The sequence below is a fragment of the Choloepus didactylus genome, chromosome 5 (genome assembly GCF_015220235.1).
Source record: "Choloepus didactylus isolate mChoDid1 chromosome 5, mChoDid1.pri, whole genome shotgun sequence".
NCBI classification, from domain to species: Eukaryota; Metazoa; Chordata; class Mammalia; order Pilosa; family Megalonychidae; genus Choloepus; species Choloepus didactylus.
In genome coordinates, this window is record NC_051311.1 from 58,831,186 (window position 1) to 58,856,523 (window position 25,338).

At 36.4% G+C, this 25,338-nt stretch overlaps 1 protein-coding gene across 2 annotated transcripts in view; it reads left to right on the forward strand.

Annotated features, from left to right (window-relative positions):
- Positions 1-25,338, forward strand: part of CHCHD3 (coiled-coil-helix-coiled-coil-helix domain containing 3) — a 341,725-nt gene that overhangs the window by 112,510 nt on the left and 203,877 nt on the right. For both annotated transcript variants that reach the window (XM_037836138.1, XM_037836139.1), the window contains exon 4: positions 8,852-8,951. In XM_037836138.1, coding sequence (XP_037692066.1) covers positions 8,852-8,951 — 100 coding nt within the window. The remainder of the gene's footprint in view (positions 1-8,851; positions 8,952-25,338) is intronic.

Sequence of the window (25,338 nt, forward strand, 5' to 3'; positions counted from 1 at the left end):
CAAAATGTTGCTCTTGAGGTGTTTTGTCCTCTCTTAGCTTCTCTGGAGCAGAGTATCAGCAAAAGTCTGCTTTTAATAGTCGTCTCCAAAATGTTTCTCTTGGCTGTAGCTTGGCACTCCTTCTGTCTGAGCTTTTGTAGGGCTCTAGTGATTTTAATTAAGACCCATGCTGAATGAGCAGGGCCACACCTTCATGGAAATAATCTAATCAAAGGGATTACCCACAGCTGGGTGGGTCACATCTCCATGGAACAACCTAATCCAAAGATTCCAACCTAATCAACACTAATACATCTGCTCCCACAAGATTGCATCAAAGAACATGGTGTTTTGGGGGACATAATACATCCAAACCAGCACAATCACGGATATGGTGACATTAACTTGTTAACTAAAACCAGAATGTTTTTCAAGTATAAATGTATTTTTTAGTACAGTAGGAGAACATACTTGATAAGAAGACAGTCCCAAAACATCCAGGATAGGGGACTTGTTCCCAAATGCGAACTGAAATTGGGACTATTGGTACAAAATAATATACAATGTGTAAATGTGAGACAGCCATCTAGAAGGGGGACAGGGAAATAAGTAGCATGCAATTAGGGCCATAGATAATCCCGTTATAGTTGTATATTTCTAGTTATGGGCTAAGGTTTTTTGCTTTTTCTTTCTTCTGCCTGCATCATTTTGGAGCTACTCAGACAAATGTCTAGATTATGGCTAGGTTTTAGTGTCGACTGAAATAAAACTTAAAAAAAAAAAAATGTTCTTGATTGTTAAATTCTGAATGTCATTTTAAATGATATTTACCTAGAAACGTGGATGACCAAAGTAAATATTCTCATGATTATATTCTGAACCAAGTCATAATACTGGTTAAATATTTTGACTACGTGGTATGCTAGATGGTAGATCATTCAGCTTTCTAAGATGGTGCGGTTTATTGTTGATTTACCATTATATAAGTGTACTTGTGTTCCATAATGTTTATTAAAATATACTCACACTCTATATTCATTCTTTTAAAAATATTTATTGAATGCCTGTCAAGAGCGAGTTACTATCTAGCCTCTGGGTTACAGTAGTGCATAAGGCAAAGTTACTACCCCCATGGAGCTTCTTTTCTAATGGTTTATCTGATTTGTCTGGGTGTGTGCCTGTGTGCATGTATATTTTATATAAGAATGCAGGCACAAAGTTTATATAACAATGCCTAGATTTAAATCTTGGCTGCCCCTCTCACTGGCTTTGTGACCTCTGACAAATTACTTTTAAGTTCTCTAAGCCTCAGTTTTGTGTTACTTCATTGTGCCTCAGCTTTCTCATCTAAAATAATAACATATTCAATAAGCTTGTTATGAGGATTAAATGAATTACTAACTGTCAAGTGCTTAAGGCTGTGCCTGGGACAAAAGAAGCATTAATAAATGTTAACTCTTTATCTGTTAAATGTATAGAAGTTATATAGACTATAACATGGCTATATTATTGTAAATTCATTTTCATGTATTTATTTTGGAATCTCCATCCATGTACATTTCCTTCCAGGATTTGAAATGATTTGAGCTGAGAAGTGTTAAGCTTGCTATGTACTTTTGTAAAATCTTATTAATAGAAAGTTGTTCACTCTTCTGTCATTCTTTTTAATAGTCTAATAATTAGTTCTTTGAATTACTTAGCTCAGCTTTTCTGTTTAAAAATGAATAGTAAACAGTATTTTGAATGCTAGTTCAGCATGTTTTGACAAAGTATGATACATTAAAATGAAATTCATCATTAGCATTCAAAATGACCTTTGAGGTTGCGGTGGCTTTTCTCTTCCAGTGTTTGGAACAGTCTGTCTGAGTCAAGTACATCATATTACTTTGCAGATATTATCTGTGTATGATGTTCGTAGTTCAATTTTAGATAAATCACTTTATCTATGACGATCTCAGTTTCCCATTTATTTTCACCCATTATCTGAGGTTCTTATCAGCTTTCCCTTCAGTGGTCTAATGGCCTTATATATTAAATTATAAAATGATTTTCTAAGCTAGAATTGTATAGAATTACTTATATGTCAACTTTTATGAAGATAAACCTGAGTATTTGTGAATGGCCCAACGAGCATTCCTCAAATTCAGAGAAACATTTAGGGCCAATGAAAACCAAACCACGTTGGAAAAGGACTGGTAATAATTTAGGCTCCAGAAAACTCTGACTTGACATAGTGAGAACAAATTAAAACAGGCTTATTTAAAAGTAATTATGAATAATATAGGATTTAAAAACTGTCCTTATTTGACCAAAAGGTGATTCATGTCATGGAAATGAATTCCCATAGGAGGGCTTACTTTTCATGAGTTTTAAGAGTGTGGCTTTGGAACTCAGATCAGGGTGATTCATGTCCCAGGTATACTTCGCATCTCAGTTTTTCTCAACCAAGAGATGGAGATAGTAATACCACCCTCATGGAAAAGAATAAAATTTTATATGTAAAAGTTGCTCAAGTTATAGTTATCTTTAAAATGCTCTTCCCACTTTCTTAAAACCTTTAAGTTCTTTTGGAATCCATAATATTGGCTGGTTTTTACACAGGGATTGAAATATATAGAACTAGATTTTATGTACCAGAGGTCTATGAGAGCTGAATGTATAAGAGTAGTTTATTTTATGTTTTTCCATTTAAAGGGACACGTCGTAATAATATTCATTAAAGGATATTTGGCTGGGTTTTAGAAATTCATTTTGCTCAACTATCTTAAGTCTCTCACCTGATTGAGAATATGCTGAGGAAAGAGAGCTAAGTTGCTAGGGCTTGCTTTATAAGGGCAGAGCTGACTGGTATTTGTTTCATTAAGCTTAGGCAAGCTATCCAATTACTTAATGCAAATAAGAAAAGTTTACACTAAACTCCTACTTCTCTGCTTAAAACTCTAGAGAATTCAGATGAGAAGAGATATGTATTTAGAAGGAGGAAATTTAAATGAAACTTAAATCAGGGGCTTAATGTAGAATAATATTAGACCAGGAGATCTGAAATAATAAATGGGAAATGCCAATAAATAAAAAAAGAAGGAATATATTCTCTAAGATACTTGGCATGTTTAGTTTTGCTTTGAGATAATTCTTAAATCTTTGGAAACACAAAGTTAATAATTAGAGACGTCTTTTAACTCATGCCGCCTTTTCACCTAACAGGGACCTTCAGTATAAACAAGTGCTATCTTCCACTGTCAGTTAAGCTTAACTTCTCTGTCCCTTGTGGAATGTTTACAAAACAACCTGGTTTCTGATCTTAAAGCTCCACCATTGGGACACTAGCATTCAGAGAGGCGTGGAAATCAAGATCATCTCATTTGTCTCAAAATAAGGTTTGGTTGACCAAACTGACATCTACTTGTCATAGATGGCCCTTGAATAGAATATCTTGATGGAATATAAAACTGAGAGGACCCCAAGGGGAAGATCTCTAAAAGACTTGTGAGTTTCTGAAAATACAAGCAGTTTTTCATTGCAAAGTGGCTGTACTTTGTTAAATGATTTACATGAATCAGTGAAAGAAGATACAAATGTTCAAATGAATCTTTGGATGGGAGGGTTGGGGAAATGAGGAGTAGTACAAATGAGAAGTTTCTGATCCCTGGCTCTTAATTATAAAGGTACTGGACAAAATTAAGCCTCAATTAATACACCATTTACCTGAAACTCTGTCATCCAAAATAATGTAAAAGAAAGCAACTCTTTAAAGAGTTGAATTTAAGCTCAGGGACCCTTCTCAGACCATTTACTAATTTTTTATTGACAATTGTATGAGTGTGGGTGTGGGTGTGGGTGTGGCTGTGTGTTTTAAGAAAGCTTCCACAGAGACCTGGAATATGCCTGTAGCATTTGAAACAGCAGTCCAAGAACCCCAACTAAAGAAAATCTCTCAGAACCTCTGGACCTGACTGATGTTTCTTCAGTCATTAAACTATCAGCCCCACCCATGTACTTTGATAGCAACCTCACTTATTTTCTTTATTAGAAATGCATTTATCACAGTTTATAATTAAGCTTCATGAGGGCAAAAACTGTGTTTTTTTGCTCATCACTTGTTCTAAGTAATAAGAACAGTGTCTGGCACCTGATATAACATTGAATGGATTGTGAATCCCATTTACTCTGATTTAGTATACAGTTCTTAGCAAGTTTGGAGTTCCGGTCTGAAGAGAATTAGTAGAAGGAAGCTCTGAGGATGAGAGTAGAAATTTAAGTGCCCATTAAGTGAAAATTATAAACTTTGGAGACAATGCGACTTTGTTTTTGTACATCCCCTGTTCCCCACCTTTTCAACAATTTTTATGGAATGGAAATAGGGAATAACATGTTTAAGGTATGATGTTTGTAGAATTTTTAGTTGTAAGTGACTTTCCAATTTGAGAGCTGAGAAAACTGAGGTTCATCAGGTTCTACAGCTTAGTTGGTGTAGATAATGAGAATTTGTTCTTGGTCCTACTGCCAGACTCCCTGAAGGCACAGTATTCTGTTTCATAAACAGTCACTGCACAGAGCATTCTTTTTATTTTCAGACATTTTAAAAAATAAACTATTGGAGAATTTGTGCAGTTCTATTTATAAGGATAAATGAAAGTAACTGTAGGAAAATAGTTTTATTCTTAGTCAATTTGCGCCATTCCCAATTTCTTTGCATCCAGGAGTCAAGCACAGTTAGGTGTTGATGTTCAAGAGGCTCAGAAATGGGAAATACAGAACACCCATCTTGTTTGGGTTATTAAGTGTAGTCTGGGATTATATCCCACATATGCCACCATGGTGGCCAGGCCCTTGTAGGGCCCAGACTGTCTCTCTAGTTGTTTCTTATAGCCCCCAGTCTTCTATTTTCAGCAACCGTATTTTCGGTTTTTTCCTTCCGTCTTTGTCTCTGATTGGAAATAGGCCATTCATGGGTGCGTGCATGCATTAAACAGGTATTTCTTAAGCACTTACTGTATTGGTGGGCACTGTAATAAGCACCAGGAATATAGCAGGGAACAAAAACAGACCGTGTCTCTGCCCTTTTGGAGCTTATAGGCAAGTGGGAAAAGAAAGAAAGGACATGAGAAAGGATAGAGCTGCTTGATTTTAGAAGTCCTTTTATTAAAAAGTAAAACAGAACTTCATATTGGTGAAAAATTGGTTGAGAAAATGGAGATGACAAAGCTGCATGTGGTAATGGTATAATTAGTGACTTTGGAGATTTTCTTCTCCTTTTCAGAAAATCACTGCTTTCTTGGTATTCCTGAACCCATGGTGCACACTATTATTCTTACTACTACATACCTAACATTTGTTGAGTACTGATTATGTTACTGGCATTGTGCCAAGTGGTTTGTGTGTGTGGAGCTTGGTAATTACACCAATCCATTTTTACCCCTGAGAATAACAGGGTCCAGGGACGTTAAATAAAGGCATGTACTCAGCTAGTAAGTGGTAGAGCCTCAATTTGCACCCAGAAGTCTATGTATCTGTACCAAGTATTTGCAAGCAAAATAACATTTATTTTTATTATAATGTTGAAGGCATTTGCATTCATATTTTTTGCTTTCTTTTCATTAACTTGTCAAAACTTTATGATCCTATATTTCTTAAAGTTGAGCCCCCTCCATTTGGAATTAAAATTTGTATCATATACAAGTAAACACAATTAGAAAAAACATGTAATCATTGTTAAAATAAACAATACTTTACATTGGATATACCAAATGTGGTAGATATGAGAAAATCTAGTTGTAGAGGATTGATTTTATGTTCATGAACTAATAATGAATTTTAGTAAAAGTTTTGTATATGTACATACAATGCTTGCCACGTAGGAGATGCTCAATAAATGATAATAATTTTTATTAGTTTTTTTAGTCCCCACTTCAGTTGTAAGACAGGTAATATTTTTTACTTGTAAAAATGGTTTAAATGCACAGTTTTGTAATTTGATACAATCCTTGTCAGTTATCAGCAAAATTTCCTAATATGGGCCATTTAATTTTTGATGTTATCCCCCTTTTGCGTATTTCCAGGATTTGTGTGGGTAAAAATATATTTTGGTAATTGTCTGCAGTGGCTCTCAAATTTTAGCATGTATCAGAGTCACCTGGAGAGCTTATTGAAAGACAGTTTGCTGAGCCCCACCACAAAAGTTTCTGATTCAGTACGTATGGGGAGGTAATGAAGAATCTGCATTTCTAACCTGTTCCTAGGTGATGCTGATGCTGCTGGTTTGTGAATCATACTTTTAGAACTACTGATCTTGAGATGTTACGTGACTTCTAATTAGTGCTATTATTTTACAATTATACATGTCCAGTGGAATTGATGAATTGATGTCATTGACACTGCTGAATTTATCATATGATCCTTGTGAAATAGAGACATTTGGCTTATATAAGTATAGTTGCAGTTATTGTTAAAGAAAAATGTAGCTTACTTTTCTTTTCTTTTTTCTTTATTATTTTAATTTTTTTATTTTTCATTTTATTGAGATATATTCACATACCATGCAGTCATACAAAACAAATCGTACATTTGATTGCTCACAGTACCATTACGTAGTTGTACATTCATTACCAAAATCAATCCCCAACACCCTCATTACCACACACACAAAAATAACCAGAATAATAATTAAAGTGAAAAGGAGCAACTAAAGTAAAAAAGAACACTGGGCGCCCTTGTCTGTTTGTTTGTTTCCTTCCCCCACCCTTCCACTCATCCATCCACAAACTAGACAAACAGGAGTGTGATCCCTATGGCCCCCCCCAATCCTACTGTCCCCCCTCATAAGCCACATTTTTATGCAATTGTCTTCAAGATTCATGGGTTCTGGGTTATAGTTTGATAGTTTCAGGTATCCACCACCAGCTACCCCAATTCATTAGAACCCAAAAAGGGTTGTCTATATTGTGCATAAGAGTGCCCACCAGAGTGACCTCTCGGCTCCTTTTGGAATCTCTCTGCCACTGAAGCTTATTTCATTTCCTTTCACATCCCCCTTTTGGTCAAGAAGATGTTCTCCATCCCACGATGCCGGGTCTACATTCCTCCCCGGGAGTCATATTCCACGTTGCCAGGGAGATTCACTACCCTGGGTGTTTGATCCCATGTAGCGGGGCGGGCAGTGATTTCACCTTTCAGGTTGGCTTAGCTAGAGAGAGAGGGCTACATCTGAGCAACAAAGAGGCATTCGGGAGGAGGCTCTTAGGTACAATTATAGGGAGGCCTAGCCTCTCCTTTGCAGCAGCAGTCTTCCCAAGGGCAAATTCTGTGGTAGAGGGCTCAGTCCATCAAACCACCAATCCCCTGTGTCTGTGGACATGTTAGCAACCATCGAGGTAGGGCGGGCCAATACCCCTGCATTCTCCACCAGCTCCTCAAGGGGGCTCTGCATATTTTTTTCCTTGGTTTTTTTTTTTTTTAAACTTTTTTTTCCCTAAATCAACTGTATGAAAAATAAAAAAAATAAAAAAAATAAAAAAAAACACAATAAAAGAATGTAGTTTACTTTTACATTAGAGAATTTCAAAGTGCAGGTTTTAATTTTTCTAATATTTTTCTTTAGGGGAAAAGCAGTATAACTTTGGAATATATTTTACAAGATTATTTTGCATACTGCTGTTGATTTCTGAGAAGTCCAGAATATCAGGATGAGGGAGCAATTTAAAAATAGTAACAAAAAGTTTTTTCTTTTCAAAAATCTTTTAAAACTAAAATTTGATACTTCTGAATTGAATTCAGTGCTCATAGTTTACAACTATAAAGTAGGTGTCATTCATATCAACATATCATTTTACCTGTTCTTTTTAAAGCATGGGATACTTTTGGGAATATGATGGTATAGACTGGTCATTCTCTCAAAGAAGAAAAGGCAATCAGAAAATCTTTGTCCACTAGATTAGACTGAAATGTCCTCTCATTCAGTGATTTCTGAATGCCCATTATGTGCCAGGCACTATGGAGAAAATTGGTGCCAAAGTGATTTATCTTTATCCTGCACAATGAAGTGTTTTAGTGTATTGTAACTTAATATGATCTAATTGAGTGATGAGGCTACTGATAAACCTAATGCAGTTGTATCCTTCATTAATAGAATTAATATTGTATATACATCCAGGGAGGTAAAGTTCTTGCTGTGTTATTCTGTTAGACCATGTTGGGAGTGTTATGTTTAATTTGAGGCTAAGGGAAAAATTGGGGTTGTTCCAGAAATGAGGAGCTATGCTGTTGAAAGGTCTGGTCATTCTCCCACATGAGTATTGTTGAAAGTGGGGTGATTCACTGGGAAGAAAGACAAACTTATTGGTGTTACTAACTCTCTAACGTATGCCTTCCTTTATATAATGTAAGCTTCATGAGGACAGGACTGGTCTTTCTTGCTCATCACTGTCCTCAGTGCCTAGCACAGTGTCTGTTTGTGTTCTATAAATATTTGAGATGGGTCAATTTTGAAAGGAAGATGATGTTGTCTTCAAATATTTGTCAAAAAAATGGCATGTTAATTAGATTTACTATTTATATATCCAGGAAGGGCGGCACCAAGTTTGGAATGTTTAGGTGGGTGATTTCAATTGTACATGAGAAGAACTTTACATAATGTTTAACAGTCAAATTGATAAGCTTCTTGATTTATTTGAATTCTGTTATTTTAAGTGATCAGTTATAAACATACACATGTTTATGATGAATTAGGGGCCAAAATGATTTTGTGTCTTAACGCTGATGGCTATATGTTTCTATTTTTTTTTGTTGTTGTTGTTTAAGTATTTCTTTTCCTTCTTTAAATAATGTCACCTAATAAAAAGTCTTATTCTGAGTTGAACTCTGTTTGTCTTTTCAGACTGGACCAAGAGAGGGCTACTGCCAATGAGCAGTTAACCAGAGCCATTCTTCAAGAGAGAATATTAAATGAGGAGGAACGCTCTAAGGCAAAGCACCTGGTGAGTATTAAAGATTTAGTAGACATTTTTTGCTGGGAAGGAAATTCCTTATGTTTGGGAAAAGCTCAGTACTCCTTGCCAGTGTTTAGCGTTGATAATATTCATGTTCTCTTTGCTTCTTGACTTTACTTTTTATAACTACCTGACAGTTTGTTAAGATTAACCACCCAGACTTTAAGGCAGGATAACTTCAGAAGTGTTGAAGTAAAGATCAATGCTTAGACGCTCACCTGCATCTTGCCAGAGGAATGTTGTTTGTTTGCTTTTCCCCTCTTGCTTTTTGGTTTCATTGTATTTTCAACCCAGAGGCTCTGGGGCCAGCAGCCTCCTCTTTGTTTCTCCTCCTGCTGGAAACTATCAGATGCTGGTTGGGGAAGATTCCAAGCGAAGATGAGTAAGGTTTGATCATTCATTTTCTGGGCTTCAGAAAGGGAAAACAGCCTAGTTGGCCTTGAGGAACAATTTTTTTTTTAATGAAAAAAAATAACTTTATTTTAAAAATAAAATATATAAAAATATTTTTAAAGAAATGATTACATGAAGATGTTTCTTTTTGCGAAAATGATTATTAATAGAAAAAAATATAATGGCACGCATATTTCTGTCACTCTGAAATAACCGTGGTTTACCCTGGGATGTTGCCCTCTGGATTTTTTTTTTTTTTTTTAACCTCTGTGACATATTTAAGAATTTGGATAATGCTGTATATAATGTTTAGCGTCATCACCGAACATTCTTCTGAAATACAGTTATTAGTCACTGAATAATATTCTGTCTTCTCTATGTAACATAATTTAATAAAGGACTTTCCATTGTTAAATAAAAGTTGAAGCCTGCGATCCTGACTTCTCTGCCCCTACTTCAGCCTTCCTAGAAACCCAGATATAATGTCTCAGAACCTTTAGAGCTCATTGGAGCATAGTTGGGTACTCAGAGGAGAGAGAAAGTGGGACCATATAGTAGAGGACTTTGAATGCAAGAGTGAGGGGATGTCCTGAGTTTAGCAGGCAATTGGGAATCTTTTAACAATTTATAAGAAGTGGGTCAGTTTCTGTGCTCTCCTGTTCTTTATCTTGGTCATTTCTTTGAGAGGCCAACCTATGACCAGATGCAAATAGAGAAAATAACAGGAAGCCAGTGTGTAATGAATACATTTCTTCAATGACTAATCCAAGATCCAGGCTGAATGGGTAGATAGTGAAGCTAGAATAGAGGTAATGGACCAAGAAGAATGTCATGGACAACACATTGAGTGAAACTGAGGGAAAAGGGGAGGTAAAAAGAAAGTTATTGTGAAAGGGGAATGATTTCAGAATTAAAGAAGTTAAACATTGAGTAATTTCAATTGATGATTATATCTGCTGTACTTTTAAGCTGTAGGATATTTTGAAGAATTTGGAAAAATATCAGGCCCGTGGGTCGAAGGGTTATTTCCATGAATGTTACTCTGTCCCACATTGAAGACTGGGGATGGAGTGGAGAGGGTTAACGGTGCTCATGTTTGAATGGGGTCAGGGAGCAAGATTTTTAGTTTCCAGTGGGTAGAAGAATCCTTGGCTGGCTTTTTCCTTACACAGCTTTTGCCTTATTGCCTCTTATCCTTGAAGCACCTTCTCTCTACCTATCTTTGCCTAAATTTGAATGTATTATCTTGTCCTGTTAGTTCATGGAGACAAGCAAAAACAAAACAAAACAAAAACGATACAGCGCATAAGGCATTTAAAGAGAATAGTTTAGTTTAGAAAAATGTGGAAGTTTAAACAGATTTCTCATCCAACAATAACTTAAGCATTATGTAATGTGGTTTGCTTGGAAAACATACCTTTAGCCCATTTTTGTTCTGTGTCTGATAAATCTTGTCTATTGTCTGTCTTTATATCTTTGTTTAGCAGATTAAGCATGAGAAACTGGCATTGTATATTCCGTTTTGTAGATTTTTTCTTTATTTATTCTGGAATTGTGTGTTAGATGGCAAATTATAGTATTCACAAGTCCTGAATTTCAGTCTCTAACATAATATTGGCCAAAGAGAGCCCTCAAAGCATTTAGGGGGATAAGAGTAGAATTTAAGTAGTACATTTGTAGCTGGGGCAGAGGATCTCTTTCTGGCTTAAGTGTGCTCAAACATTTGAGTAGTGATGTCATGGCCACAGCAACATGGCAGTTTAGTACCTAATGACTTCCAACTTATTTCCCAGATTTCCCCCTTTACTGTTATTATTTATTTTTATAGAAGGCATATGCGTTCATTGGATAAAGACCAGAAAATATAAAAAATATTAAAATCACTGAGAGTACAGAGAAAATTACTGTTAAAATTCTGGTTTATTGTTTTATATCCCTTTTCATGTTGTACTAAGTCTGTGTAAAATACTTATATTAATGTGTGCAAAGGTATCTCCCCAAATTTAGGTAATAGTATATATACTCTTATAGAACTCTTATGTTTTTAAAGAAAGTTTTTAAAAAAATTCACCTTTATGGTAAAAGTCAGTGTACAACAATAAATATATATTTGTATGAATCACTTTTTAATGGTTGAACATATTCCACTGAATTTTCTCCTAGTTATTAAAATAATACATGGATATTAATGAAAATTGAGAAAATATAAAGATTACTAAGCAAAAAGTATTATTGTAGTTCTGTTATCTATAATTAATTTTTAGGGTAGAATATACACTTTCACATTTTTTTCCTCCTATGTATATATTCCATGCAGGGTTTTAGGTTTCCAGATTATCCACCACCCTCTTAAAACAGAACTGTATGGTGTGGAAAATGACTGTGAGCCTAATATTTTACTTTTTTTTTTTTTTTAAATTTTTAATGCAATTTTATTGTGATGTAGTCACATACCGTACAGTCATCCAGAATGTACAATTGTTCACAGTATCATCACATAGTTGTGCGTTCATCACCACCACCAATTTTTGAACATTTTCATTACTCCAAAAAATAAGAGTAAGAATAAAAATAAAAGCAAAAAACAACATCCAAAACATCTCATACTCCTTTTTCCCCCCTATTATTCATTTACTTTTTGTCCCCCTTTTTTCTACTCATTTGTCTATGCACTGGATAAAGGGATTGTGAGCCACAGGGTTTTCATAATCACACAGTCACACAGTGTAAGCTATATAGTTAAATGATCATCTTCAAAAATCAAGGACACTGGATTACACTTCAACAGTTTCAGGTATTTCCTTCTAGCTATTCTAGTAAACTAAAAACTAAAAAGGGACATCTATATAATGCATAAGAATAACCTCCAGAATGACGTTGTGACTCCATTTGAGATCTCTCAGCCACTGAAACTTTATTTTGTTTAACTTCTCTTCCTCTTTTGGTCAGGAAAGTTTTCTCAATCCCATGATGCCAGGTCCAGGCTCATCCCTGGGAGTCATGTCTCACGTTGCCAGGAGACCTACACCCCTGGGAGTCATGTCCCACGTAGGCTGGGAGGGCAGTGAGTTCACCAGCCGAATGGGCTTAGAGAGAGACAGGCCACATCTAAGCAACAAAAGAGGTTCTCTGAGGGTGACTCTTAGGCACAGTTATAAGTAGGCTTAGCCTCTCCTTTGCAGTAAGAAGCTTCGTAAGGGCAAGCGCCAAGATCGAGGACTTGGCCCACTGCAGTGGTAGTCCCCAATGCTTGTGAGAACATCAGGAATTCCTCAGGTGGGGAAGTTTAAAATCTCCAATTTTTCCCCAGTCCCGCAAGGGAGCTTTGCAAATACTTTTTATTTTCTGCCCAAATTACTCTGGGATATATCGGGGCTTCATGCTAACCTGTACAAACCAATCAGATCTCACCCCCTATTCAGGGTTCAATGTGATTATGTTGTTTGAATAAACTGACCATACAAGTTAAATTATATTGTGTCCTACATGAAGTGTAGATCTCGTACCAAATAAACGTCTCTTCCTTTGGTTTCACATGGAAGTTGAGGTTTTAAAACAGTCATTATCATCCTTTTCCCTTTAGTGTGATTTATCTTAGTTCTACTCAAGTCTGTTTCATTCATATCTTTAATTGAAGTCTGATCTCTTTCTCAGCTTTTTTTTAATATTTGCTGTTTGGCGTAATGCTGACATTCGTAGCTGCTGAACTCTGGCTCTGAGTCTCAGGTGTCACACAGATACCTGAAGTTACAGGGACCGACCAGCTCAGCATCTCAGAATTTAGAGATGACCATTACAACTCATGAATAGAAGAGACTGCTGTAAGAGCTTACAATCTAGGAACCTTTACCATAAGCCTTCCCCTGATTACCTGTGCTCTCAGATTCAATTCTCAGAGTTTGCACATTATAGTTAGTCCATATTAGTGAGGTGTTAAAATGTTTGTCTTTTCGATTCTGGTTTATGTCATTCAACATACTGTCCTCAAGGTCCGTTTACCTAGGTGTATACCTCACAACTTCATTTCTTCTTGCCGCTGCTCGGTATTCCATTGTATGTATACACCACAGTTCGCCATTCTATCGGTTGATGTACCCTTGGGTCCCCTCCCCCATTGTGAATCGTGACTATGGCTGCCATATACACCAGTGTGCAATGTCCACTCATGTCCCTGCTCTTAGTTTTTCCAAGTATATAGCCAATAATAGGGTTGAAGGACCATATAGCAACTCCATAGTTAGCTTCCTGTGGAACCACCACACTGCCCTCCAGCTGGGCTGTGCCATTCTACTTCCCTACCAACAGGGAATAGGTACATCCCTCTCCACGTTTTCTCCAGCAATTGTGTCCCTCTTTATTTTTTAACAGTTTTATTCACACACTATATAATCCACCCTAAGTGAATAGTGATTCTCCACATAATCACGTAATTATGCATTCACCAACACAGTATATATGAGGACATTTCCTTCTCTTCCCCAAAGAAAGAGGGAAAGGGGGAAAAAAAGTGAAGACTAGAAATAAAAAAGATAGAAGAAAAATTAAAATACAACGCAATGAAAAGGTCAGACAACATCACCACCACTAAGAATCCCATATCATTCCCTTATATCCCCCTCTTATAGACATTTAACTTTGGTATATTGCCTTTGTTCAATTAATGGAAGCATCTTACAAAGTCACCGTTAACTGTAGACTCTAGTTTGCATTGAATGTATTTTTTCCCCTGTACCATCCAATTTTTAACACCTTGCAATGTTGACATTCATTTGTTCTCCCTCATTTAAGAACATTCTTATATTTGTATATTTAATCACCATCATTGACCACTCTAGGTTTCGCTAAGTTACACAATCCCAGTCTTTATCTCCTCTCTTTCCTTCTGGTGTCATACCTGCCCTTAGCCCTCCTCTTTCAACCATACTCACACTCTTCTTTGTTCAGAGTACTTCCAATATTGTGTTAATCATCAAACAGTATTATCCTGTCCATTCCATTTCTGAATCTATACAATCAACCCTGTTGAACCTTCTGTACTCCTTCAGCATCAAATGCCCAATCTCTAAATCTCTTTCTGTCTCCTGATAACTTGTGTTCTCAACTCTCAAATTTCAGTCATCAATGTTAGTCCACATTAGTGAGACCATACAGTATCCATCCTTTTGTTTCTGGCTGATTTTACTCATCGTAATTTCTAATGTCTACCATTTGGTCTTTTGGATTTTATGTCATAACTTATTTTATTTTTATTTTTCCTCTCTCTCTCTTTTTACCCTTACTGGTAGTCTTCATTTCTACACACTTCTCCAAACCTCTCTTTCCTGTCTTTTCATATCTGCCTGTAGTGCTCCCTTTAGTATTTTTTTGTAGAGCAGGTGTCTTGTTCACAAACTCTCTCAATGTGTTTGTTTGAAAATATTTTAAACTCGGCCTCATTTTTTTAAGGACAGTTTTGCTGGATATAGAATTCTTGGTTGGCAGTTTTTCTCTTTCTGTATCTTAAATATATCGTGCCGTTGCCTTTCCACCTCCATGGTTTCTACTGAGAAATCTACACATGGTCTTATTGAGCTTCCTTTGTATGTGATGTATCGCCTTTCTTTTGCTTTCAGAATTCTCTCTTTGTCTTTGAAATTTTATAATCTTATCATTAAATGTCTTGAAGTTGGTCTATTTGGATCTATTCTGTTTGGGGTACACTGCATTTCTTGGATCTATAATTTTATATCTTTCATAGCAGATGGGAAGTTTTCAGTGATCATTTTCTCCATTTTTGTTTCTGCCCCTTTTCCCTTCTCCTTCAGGGACAACTGTGACACATATATTCATGCACTTCATGTTGTCAGTCAGTTACCTGAGATGCTGTTCATATTTTGCCATTCTCTTCCCTGTCTGTTCTTTTGTGTCTAGAATTTCAGTTGTCCTGTCCTCTGGTTCATGAATCCTTTCTTCTGCCTCTTCATATCTGCTGTCATATGTCTCCATTGTGTTTTTTATCTGTTCTGTTGTGCCTTTCATTCCCATAAGTTCTGTCAATTGTTTTTTCAAGCTTTTGAATTGTGCCTTATGTTTGCCCAGTGACTTCTTTATGTCTTTTATCTCTTTTGCAATATCTTCCCTCAACTTGTTGATTTGGTTTTTGAATTGTTTTAGGAGATTTGTTTGACTAATAATTTGTTTCAATTCCTGTATCTCAGTTGGTGTAAGTTTGTTCCTTTGATGAGGCCATATCTTTGTTTTTCCTAATGTGACTTGTAGTTTTTTTGTCTAGACATCTGGTTTCCTTGATTACCCCAATCAGATTTTCCCAGACCAGAGAGGCCTAGGTCTCAGGAAGCTGTTGTATTCAATACCAGGTTTCCCCAAGGGTGACAACTAGCATGTTGTCAGACTTCCCTGTGAGGCCTCTAGACTCAGTGCTTTTCCTATCCTGTGCCAGCTCACAGCTCCCCACTGACATAAAGAGTTGCAGCCCCTTTAATTCTCAACAGACCCTATCCTGGCCAGGAGCTGAGGGTGTGAGAAGTGAAGTTTAAGTTGTTCCCCAACCCCCCACCACCCCATCTCTGGCCCTGGGAATGAATTCTCTGAGGGAGGGAAGCCACTTGAGCTGCACCTGTCCCCCCTTTTCTTAGGGAAGATGCATCCTTTAGGGAGTTATCATGTACACTTGAATTCTTCCTTAACTCCACCCTTGCCTGGATCAGTGCTCACAGTTGAAAATGCCTGAGGCTTTCTCTAATGAGCTACTTGGAATGGGAGGAAAAAAAAAGAAAAAGAGAGAAAGCCCCTTTTCAGAGCCAGTCCCCAGTCCCTGAGTTTCACTGGTCAACTGGTGTTTGTACCCATTTCTCTGTGCCCCTTTTCTTGGGACACGGCTGTTTTCCAGTGTTCTGAACTCTGCCATCTCCAAAAGCTCCTGCTTTTATTTATTTATTTATTTATTTTTTCTCTCAGCCCCCCACCTCTCTGCCGGGAATGACCTCATGTTTTCTTTCCTGCTTGCTCAGGGTTTATGTGTCCTTGTAGCTTGTATTCAGTAGTCCAGATTTGTTAATTAAAACCACAGTTGGAGCTTGGTTGAGTCACTTTCCCTTGCTCAAGGAAGCCTGCTTCTTTTTCCCACAGTGAAGTTTTCCAATTCAGCCTGCCATGCCGATGGAGAGGGGCACCAACTCTGCTGTTTGGGGAGCTTTACTTACAGTTCTGTCCTGCGATCTCAGCCATTCTACCCATTCCAGGCTGGTGTACTATGTGTGTTCAATCATGGATGTCCCCCATCAGTTGTTCCAGACTAATTACTATTTTTTCCTGACTATTTACTAGGTTCTCTAGAGAATTAACTAATTCCACTCCTCTCTCTGCTGCCATCTTGCCCCGTCCCCTACTATTGTGTTTTAATTCCTTGATCCCCAGCTGGAAAGGTGGGCATCTTCAGAGCCCATTATTCAGTACCCCATGAATGTTAGCATTTTTCTGCTTTGAGTGCTGGGTCCCTGTTGCTCCTATTCTTAACCCTAATATGTGGGACTCTTTGAGTGATAGCCAAACATTGATTTGTTCCTCTTTATTTAGAAGCTGAATGTTGCAGCCAGCAACAAAGAAATGGTTGGGTTTCACACACTTGAAGTAATTGGAAAGCTGTCTTTCAGGAGAACTATGTCAAAAAAGAACCTGATGTGATATTGGTACTGTGAAATATCCACCCACCCACCCCTTTTTCTCTGTCCACTAACAGTTAACATTTAGTTTGCTGTCTGTTTAGATGTAAGTGCTTTACTTTCTACAGTCATAGCAGCTAGCTTTATCAAAGCTCTTTGAAGGCCAAATCACGGTGGTTCATTGTTGAAGTTTTAAAATCAGATCAGATTGCAACTTTTCCTTTTGGAAGAGCTGCTTTAGCTGAAGAAGCTGTCAATCCTGGTCTAGATTTTAGAAGATCATAACAGCCACCCCTCTACCTTTTATTAACTAGTGCTGGTACTTTAATCAGTTGAGCTTAGATAGAGGTTTTGAAAAGAGGGAGTTCACTGATAACCTGCATGACAATGTTAAATGATATTCACCTTAAGGGTATTCTTAGGAACAGGAGCACACTCTTATAAAGAATGAAGGCTAATTAAAAGGAACAGCATCAGGAAACCTGTAAAGTTAATGTGAGTTGACATTTTCTATGTACATATATATCTAATATTTGCTGTCATTAGATGTTTTTAAAATTAAAGAGTAGTGGGTTTTTTGACTTTGCAATTGATATTTGATCTCCTTTTAAAATACCAATTAAAATTTTGATTCACTTTTTTGTTTTATTAAATTATGCTTGTATAACTTTAGTAATTTTGGATTATCACTATAGAACTACCTAGTCTCTTTTCTTTTTACTTAAACTTTAAGAGAAATCTCAGTTTGGAAATATTTGCTTAAACATTATGGAGCTCGTAAATCTAAATGTGAGTTTCCTTCACTGGGCAGATGTTTTATTGAGTGCTTACAGTATGAAAGGTACTGTACTAGGTACTGAGGATATATAAACGGAAAGGCAAAATCGTGTCCTTAAAGAATTCTCAGTGTAATGTGGGAGACAGATACATTAAACATAATGTTTAAAAGTACTAAGTCAGTTATAGAGCCATGATACTTAATTTATGTGGGACTTCTCACTTGTGAAAGCAGGGACTTTGTCTTTCTTGTTAACTCACTGCTGTATCTGCATTCATTTGTTCTGCACACATTTGGGTGCCTAATAAATGCCTGTGTCTAGCAAATAGTATGCAATCAATAAATACTTATTGATTGAATAAATGGATAATTGAATCCACTCAAGCCCTGGAAATGGGAGGAAAGGAAATGGGAAACAATAGAAAAGGTTTCCTAGGAGAAGTGATGCCTCAGCTGAATATTTAGTGTTAGTAGGAATTAGCCAGCAAGGTTGAGGAGTAGGGATGGTACAGAGTAGGATGTTGTAGGCAAAGATATGGAGGCATGGGGATAATGGGAAACTACAAGGAATCACTGGGCGGGAAGTACAAGGCAAGGAGAACAGATGAGGCTGAAGAAGTTGGTGAGGCTATGATGGAGGACCATGTGTGCTGTATAAAGAACAATGTACTACATACATAGAAGGGTTTTAAAGATGGAAATGAAATACTTGGACAGTCATTTTGATAGCTCACTCAACTGAATTGTGAAGGATAGAGTTGTGGAGGAATTAACTGGAAGCAGAGAGACGAGTTAAAAAGTTTTGTAGAAATCCAAGAGAGAATAGGTAGTATCTGAATTAGATCAGTGGTAGCAGGAATGGAGAGAAAGAAGAGATGTAAGAAATATTTAGGAGATAGTATTATTAGGATTTTAGGTTTGAAGAGTTGAGAAAAGAGTCAAGGATAACCCAAGGTTTCTAATACCAGCAACTCTATCATTTTAAGTAGGAAAAAAAAATCAGTCAGTTAAAAAAGGTGGGTTGAACTTTTATGCTTCAAAGGACTTTGTTAAAAAGGTGAAAAGGCAGCCAACTCAATAGGAGAGAATATTTGATAACCATATATCTGAGAAGGGTTTGATATCCAGTGTATATGAAGAAATCCTACAACTCAACAATTAAAGGACAAACAACCCAATTATAAAATGGGCAAAAGATTTGAATAGACATTTTTCCAAAGAGGAACTACAAATGGCAAAAAGCACATGAAAAGGTCTTTGTTTTCATTAGCTATTAGGGAAATGCAAATTAAAATCACAATGAGATATCATCTCATACCTATAAGAATGGCCACTATTAAACAAATAGGAAACTACAAATGTTGGAGAGGATGTGGAAAAATAGTAACATTTATCCACTGCTGATGGGAATGTAAAATGGTACAGCAGCTGTGGAAGACGGTTTGGCGGTTCCTCAGAAAACTAAATATTGAGTTGCCCTATGACCCAGCAATTCTGCTACTGAGTATATACCCAGAAGATCTGAAAGCAGGGACGTGAACAGACATTTGCACACCAATGTTCATAGCGGCATTATTCACAGTTGCCAAAAGATGGAAATAAGCCAAGTGTCCATCAGCAGATGAGTGGATAAACAGTGTAGTACATACATACAATGGAGTATTATTCAGCAGTAAGAAGGAATGAGGTCCTGAAGCATGTGACAACATGGATGAATCTTGAGGACATAATGCTGAGTGAAATTAGCCAGACACAAAAGGACAGATATTGTATGATTTCACTAATATGAACTAACTAGAACATATAAACTCAGAGTCTTAAAATGTAGACTATAGGGGAACTAGAGCTAGTAGACAGAAGCTAGAAAAGGAGGAACAATTATTTAATATGTACAGAAATGTTAATGAGGTTGAAGTTAAATGTTTGGGAATGGATAGAGGTGGTGGTAGCTCATTATTGGAATTATGAGTAATAGTGCTGTATTATAGTTGAATTTGATTGAAAGTGGTTATTTTTTTAAAGTCATATGTGATGCTAATTAACACTAAAATATAAGTTCTTACTTATATTTTGAACTACTACAAATTAAAAAAAATAATATGGGATATGGGAAAAATGACTTGCAAACTACGGACTATAGTTAATAATAATATTTTAATATTCTTTCATCAACAGTAGCAAATTTACTACACCAATAGTATGGGTCAACAGTGGGGGGCGGGATAAGAGGTATAGAAGGACTTGGATTTTATTTTTAATTTTTTAGTTTTGTTCTGGAATTGTGAAAAATTCTAAAATTGATCAAGGGGATTTATGTATAATTATGTGATGATGTGGTGAGCCAGTGATTGTATACTTCGGATGGTTTGTGTGGTATGTGAATATATGCGAGGGTCCTGACCTCTGATCCTGCGCTAATTGTTTTATTCAGTTCTTGGCCAGATCATTGTCAGATCATTAGGTATTTTGATGTCTTTCCTCATTCCCCTCCATCACAAATTGATTGAATAGCTACTATGTGCTAGATGTTGTTAGTTGCTGGTGATACAAAAATAAATTACATCTGGTTGCTTTCCTTCAAAGTCCACAATCAAGGGTGAGGTTTATGGGGAAAGTCATTTTTACCTTTTAATACTTTTTATTTCCTCCCTATATTATATATTTGGAATTTGTAAAACCTTATACTGTTTGGAAAAAATTAACACAAAAAAGTTCAGGTGGGTGAGTGTATAAATTTAGTTTTTGCAAATTTAAGTGCCTGTTCCATCAAAATGTCACTTTTCATCTCCAGTTTCCTTTTTGTCTGAAATGCACCAGTGAAGCACTCAAGAAGAATTTATTAATTTTGTGCTGTGTGCTTTTCAGTTCTGTGTTTTGTTTGTGCTTCAGACTGTGACGGTTAAAATTTCATGGTAAAAGAGAAGAAGGCATAGAGGAAAATGACTAAATTAAAGAAGGTAGATAAGAATACCACTACTGCTTAAAATAAGTGAGGTTCTGCCTACAGGCAAAGGATTCATTTGCAGCTGTAATTTTGAAGTGCTCAACATGGTTCATACTCAGAAGTTCTGTGTAAAAGAACAGTAAAAGTAATCACTTGGGATTATTAGTATCATTACAGTTAACCAGGTGAATGAAGTTGCAGTGTAACAGCTGTTATCCTGGATTCCTTTATTGGGCACTTAAAAATAATTTTTAAAAATTTTGCTTTTTTTGCATACATTTATGTGCAGTTCAATGTTTTGAAAATAACCAATATTAAAGCCTTCCTCTGGCTATATATGCACACATACATGTATGGTTTTCTTGCCATAGACACTAAGCTCCATTTATTTATTTATTTATTTATTTATTCATTTATTTATTTGTATATGCATGGAGTATCAATTTGCTTTGAAGTTAATGATTTTGAGGTTTTACTTTTGAGTACTATTTAAATACAGAGTTTCTGCTCTGTGTTGGAGGAATTTGAGCCACTTAGATGTAAAATATTTTCCTCAATGTTATTGCTGAGAATAGGAGCAGGGACCCATCTGCAAGTTTCATTTTTTTCTAATCTTGTGCTTAATAACTTATCAGGAAATTCGAAGGGTAGCAAGATGGGTGGGAGCAGAAGCGCTCTGCATCATTTTCCCTCCTGAGCATTTGGATTCAGCAGGCCATTATAGTTTCCAGGACACGGCATTCATATCCCATTTTCTCCCTTCATGTTCTTTGTTACCTGTGTGTGTTATAACAATATTATTGTTGTTAGCCTGAATGCACATAACCCTATAAAGAGATTGTTAGTCAAATATACCATGGAGTGGCAGGCCACTTTAGATATGTGTGTTAGGTACTGCAGTGGAAAAGGAGAGACATGTTTTGTCTCAGTTTGGCACCCTCAACTTGATGTTAACAGCCCAAAGAATGAATAGTATTCCTATTACAGATTGAACATTGCCTGTATGCTAGAGATTTACACAGATGAATATAATTCTCAAATGTGCATTGTTGAACCCTCTCCTCATCCAGAAACACTAAGACCTTAACATTATCAGAACCCTTAAAGAAGCTTGAAATCATGCTGACTAGATATTGAGGGTCCTGGAGGGGAGAGAGGCTGAGTGAACTTATGGTAGTGGAGATTAAATCACAATGTCAAGACTGGGGAGCCTGTCCAGTGAACGTGCCATAAAGGTGACTGTGATTCATTTGTGTTGGCTTTCTCTAAGGAGCTGTCTCCAACTGCGTGCCCTTGTTGACAAAGTGATTAGAGAAGAAAACAGCACAGTTGAGTATATTGCTATTGATGTTCTTATGAACAATTAGCCATATTTAGAGACAATGGTGAGGAGCAATTCTGTTTATAATCTGTTGTCATACTTGAATAAATGCAAGTTGCTTGCAAAACCAGTTGGCTTAGGGCAACCTTGTTGAATGTTGTCCTGTGCTGTAGCCCTGCCATAAATAGCTTATTGACACTCCATCACTTGGGTCATTATGGGAGTCAAGGTGAGGTATGAAGAGCACTGAGTAAAAATCCATAAATAACTAAGGTGCAAAGGGCTGGTTATAATTCCTTCTCTTTATAATGACCTGGCATTTATTGGTAACATATTTGCTTCACTGCCTGGACTAAAATGAACTATCATTAAGGTCCTGGAATTTTATTGAACTGACATCATAATCTCATTTCCTACTGAAGAGGCTAAGAAATATGGCCCTCGGTGTTTGCTCTAACCTGTATAAAATTAACAGTTTAACATTAGCGTAATCAAGTTTCAGTCCACACAAATCCCAAATTTGTTTTGCACATTAGTTTTTGAATGTGACTCTAAGGCAGATGAGCTCCTTTTTGTTCAACAGCAATCTTTGCAGTTTATCATCATGGCAGATCTCACTACTGTTAGTTCCAATGTACCCTTGGAGGATCGCTTTCAACTTATTGTGTGTAGACCTGTGGTTTAGTGCATTCAGTAGTAAATTGAATAGCAGTAATGTTTGCTATTTGACATATCATGTGCAGTGAGATGTGCTTCATTTTTGTTTATTGGACATTAAATTCTTCACAATGTTGAACATTCTCAAACAACTCTGTATTTCTTTTATGTATCCCTGTTCTTATGGTTTAGATGTGATTTCTAAATGGGACTGAGTTATTCTCTTTCTGTGTTTTTTGATGTTCTGAGCTGTGCCCTGCATGGGGGTTATTTTCGTGTACCCTGGGGTTATTTCTTAACCATAAAGACATTCACTGTTTTATTCCAATGTGACTTTCTCTACTCTTCTCTGCTGTATTTTAAGGATGACTTCTCCAGAAAATACCGAGGGGCAGAATTACAAAATGAAGTAAGGCCTCCATTCTCTAGAGAGCAGGAATCTGTTTACAAACCTGCAGTATTTATTACACACCTCATTTAGCCCATTCATCATTTTAATAGAAAAATGAGTCATTTTAGATGACTCTGAAGTAATTCGAGGTAAGCTACATAGCCCCAGGCAGAATATGATTTACTCAGACAGTGCCAAGCTAGTCTCAAAAAATACATATAATGGAATCATCAGCACCAATAATTTATGATTACTTGTGGTACACTTATCAGATGGCTTCATTGTCATAGGAATTTGTTGATCGATTAAAAGTTTAGAGGAGTTTTCTAAGCTAGCTTTCCCCCATTCTTCCATCTTTAATGACAAATGGTTTATAGAAGTCCATACTTAGCTGTGGGTCTAAATATCCTCTGCCTATTCCAGACGCTGACTGTAAATTTAATTCCAACTTTGTGTTTAATATTCTCTTGATAAGAAAGAGCACCAATCATTGTCATGGGGCTAGTTTTATTGGCGAGTATAAAACCTACTTATGTACATTTTTCTGCTTAGAAATGAAATATTAATCCTTTCACAGTTTCCTTAGCCCATTGTATGCATCTATTTTAAATCCTAGTTTAGTTATCTAGAGGTCATATATCTGACTCGCAAGAACACAGCTAGCTGACCTCCTGGAACATAGCTCCATACCTGAAAGGAATCTGAGAGTTTGTAAGTAGTTTCATAAAGCACATGAGCTTTATTAATAAAAAAAAATTTGATAATTTTTTTTAGTATTTTTTATTTAATCAGGAGCTTTCAAATCCAGTGTCTCATTTAGTGTTGAGAAATGCTTGATGTGGGTAGGACATCTGTTGTTCCTGTAAGACAGGATAAAACAAATGTTCAAAGAGACTGTGGACCTAAAGGTTGCACAGACATAGAGCCAGGGCTACATCTTGGCTCTCTAATGTCCAGGTAATCTTATTTTTAACACAATTTAGCACCCCACCCCCTTTTTTTTTAACCTGTGGTGGATTGGATCTCCACTGTATTAGGAAAGGATGAGGGGACTGTTAGGGAGAGGCACATGGACCAATCATAAAAAAAAGGCATATGACCAGAAGGCACAGGAGATAAAAAAAAATTTAGAGCCTTATGGGCCTACTCGGCATAGAGGCAGGCAGCCTTACCACTCTTGTGGACTTTGTGTGTTGTCACAGAGGGAAATAGTATATACATAATCCTAACACCATCAGGGATTAAGAGTAACTGGTTTAAGAGCAAGTAATTAAGTAACACAATTTAGAACTTGAGTTTCCATCTAAACTATTTTGAATTTTTGTAAAGTTTTGGCACTTCAAGTTGTAAATTTCGGAATACTAAAAAAATGCATTTATGAGGATCCCTACATTGAAAAGGATACTGGTTAAAGGAAGTGTTTTACTGTGTACTTGTATGAAGTAACGGTAGAACGTACTTATTTTTGAAAAATAGAGTTTTGTCATGGTCTTTCAGACTTTGGGAGAAGCAGTTGGTGTAGGTACAAAGGAGCTGGTTTGTAACAATTACCCATCCCTTCAACCTCAGAACGCTAATAATACAGAAACCTTTTATGTTTTATGTGCAATGTAAACTCTATTTGTAGAGGAGATGAGAGGTGATTCAATCCCTTTTCTACTTTGGATAATATACATTAATCTCTCAGGATACTTTTCAGAAGAATAGAGTTATATTTGCTGTAACAGATACTTAAGAGGAAATGTAGACTATGTTAGCGTTGTTAGCTTAAGTCAAACAGTGAATTCAAAGAATTTTGTGTTTTGTATTTTCATTGAATTTTATGAGAAATTTAAAGTGAAGATATTCCACAGATTTGTCTGGTAAAGTTAAGGTCTGGATAGAGTTTGAAACATTCACCATTTTGGAGATTCGTTAAATTGTCAAAAAATGAAACAAAAATTTTGGAATGTAGTCACATTGTTGCTAAAATATTTTCTTTTTGCGCTTTTTAATCCCAAGCAAAATTATTAATAGCAGGTTAATTAATATATTGGAAAAATTAGTTTATTCCCATAAAAAAAGCTTGTTTTACATAGCTCAGTAGAATGATAGGAAAAAGCTGGTAAGCTTTTACTGTAAGGCTACTTTTGCAAAAATTAAAGGTTGAATGTAAACATTGCTAGTTTTTGTATGAGTGTGTGTGTGTGTGTGTGTGTGTGTAACTGATTTGTTTTCCATGTGGTAAAGG